Source organism: Suricata suricatta, unplaced genomic scaffold (genome assembly GCF_006229205.1).
Source record: "Suricata suricatta isolate VVHF042 unplaced genomic scaffold, meerkat_22Aug2017_6uvM2_HiC HiC_scaffold_7657, whole genome shotgun sequence".
Lineage (NCBI taxonomy): Eukaryota > Metazoa > Chordata > Mammalia > Carnivora > Herpestidae > Suricata > Suricata suricatta.
Window position 1 is genome coordinate 1 of NW_021914953.1, and position 1,202 is coordinate 1,202.

The window sequence follows — 1,202 nt, forward strand, 5'->3', positions numbered from 1 at the left end:
TGCAAAGGCAGACTTCAAGTAATGGGCCTTGTTGGTACATTCAAGGTTGAATATAAGAAAGGCTTCGAAGAGAGCAAGACCCACTTTCACCTACCCATGGATATGGTACACATCAAACATGCTAAGAAGGCCCAAGCTCTGGCCAGCGACCTGGACTACAGGAGAAAACTGCATGAATACACTGTGCTGCCTGAGGATATGAAGACTCAATGGGCCAAGAAAGCCTATGGGCTCCAGAGCGAGGTGAGCCCTCACTCACTGCCAGTTCTCTCCCTACATCCCTTGCAGTTGGGCACAGTGACATTTTGAGAGTGATTTGGAACCCATGCATGAGTCTGTTACGTGGCCCAGAGGACCAGGAAGAACTGCTGACATGTGCCGGCCCCAGGGAAGGCAGGTGGGGAGGTAGAGCTGTAGATACAGTTGAGACAACAGAGGCAAGGCGGTGGAGGGTTGGGGCCCAGAGCTCCTGCAGAAGGCCAGATGTGTTGATCATGGCGCTGAGCAAAGGGGAGGCAAGTGTCAAAAATGGCAAGTAAATCTTGGAAACTTAGCAGGTTGGGAGATAATGGGTTTTGGTCAAAAAAGTGTGAAAAGCCCTCTTTTTCGTAGGGTTGTGGTATTTCAGCACTAAGGCAGAATGTTCTGCTGGTTACAGGGTGAGTCCAAGGGCTTCACCTGTGAGGAGGGTCCAGCCTGACTAGGAAAGACCAGAGGGAAGTTCTACAAATGCAAAAGCAGGGGTTTTCCTAACTCTGCCCTCGCCGTTGCCCCATCTGCACCCATGCATCTGATCGCAGCTTGGGTTTTCTCTTGCAGCTGCAGTACAAGGCCGACCTGGCATGGATGAAAGGAGTCGGGTGGCTGACGGAAGGGAGCCTCAATTTGGAACAGGCGAAGAAGGCAGGACAACTGGTCAGCGAGGTAACCTGAGCTCAGGCCCTGGCTCCCAGCAGTTCTCAGCCCACGACACCAAGAGCCATCTTTTCCTCTTATGCTCCCTCCTAAGCCCCCATGCTTGTTCTGAGTGTGACTCAGAGAAGTACCTCTTCGTTTTGCACCTGCAGGGCACCCTGGTTAACCTTCCACACACCCTTCCACATCCCGGGGAGGCATTCTTGAGAAGCTATACCAATTTACGTAGAGAATTAGTGGCAACCAAAGAATAATCCAGAAGGGTTGTAACTCGCTGTTGATTAGCA

General features: G+C 51.7%; 1 protein-coding gene across 1 annotated transcript; it reads left to right on the plus strand.

Annotated features, from left to right (window-relative positions):
- Nucleotides 1–21: 21 nt before the first annotated feature.
- LOC115285314 (nebulin-related-anchoring protein-like) lies at nt 22–933 on the plus strand. The gene is made up of 2 exons (XM_029931604.1): nt 22–243; nt 820–933. Exons 1-2 carry the CDS (start codon nt 22–24, stop codon nt 931–933), a joined length of 336 nt encoding a protein of 111 aa, XP_029787464.1.
- The last annotated feature ends 269 nt before the right edge of the window (nt 934–1,202 follow it).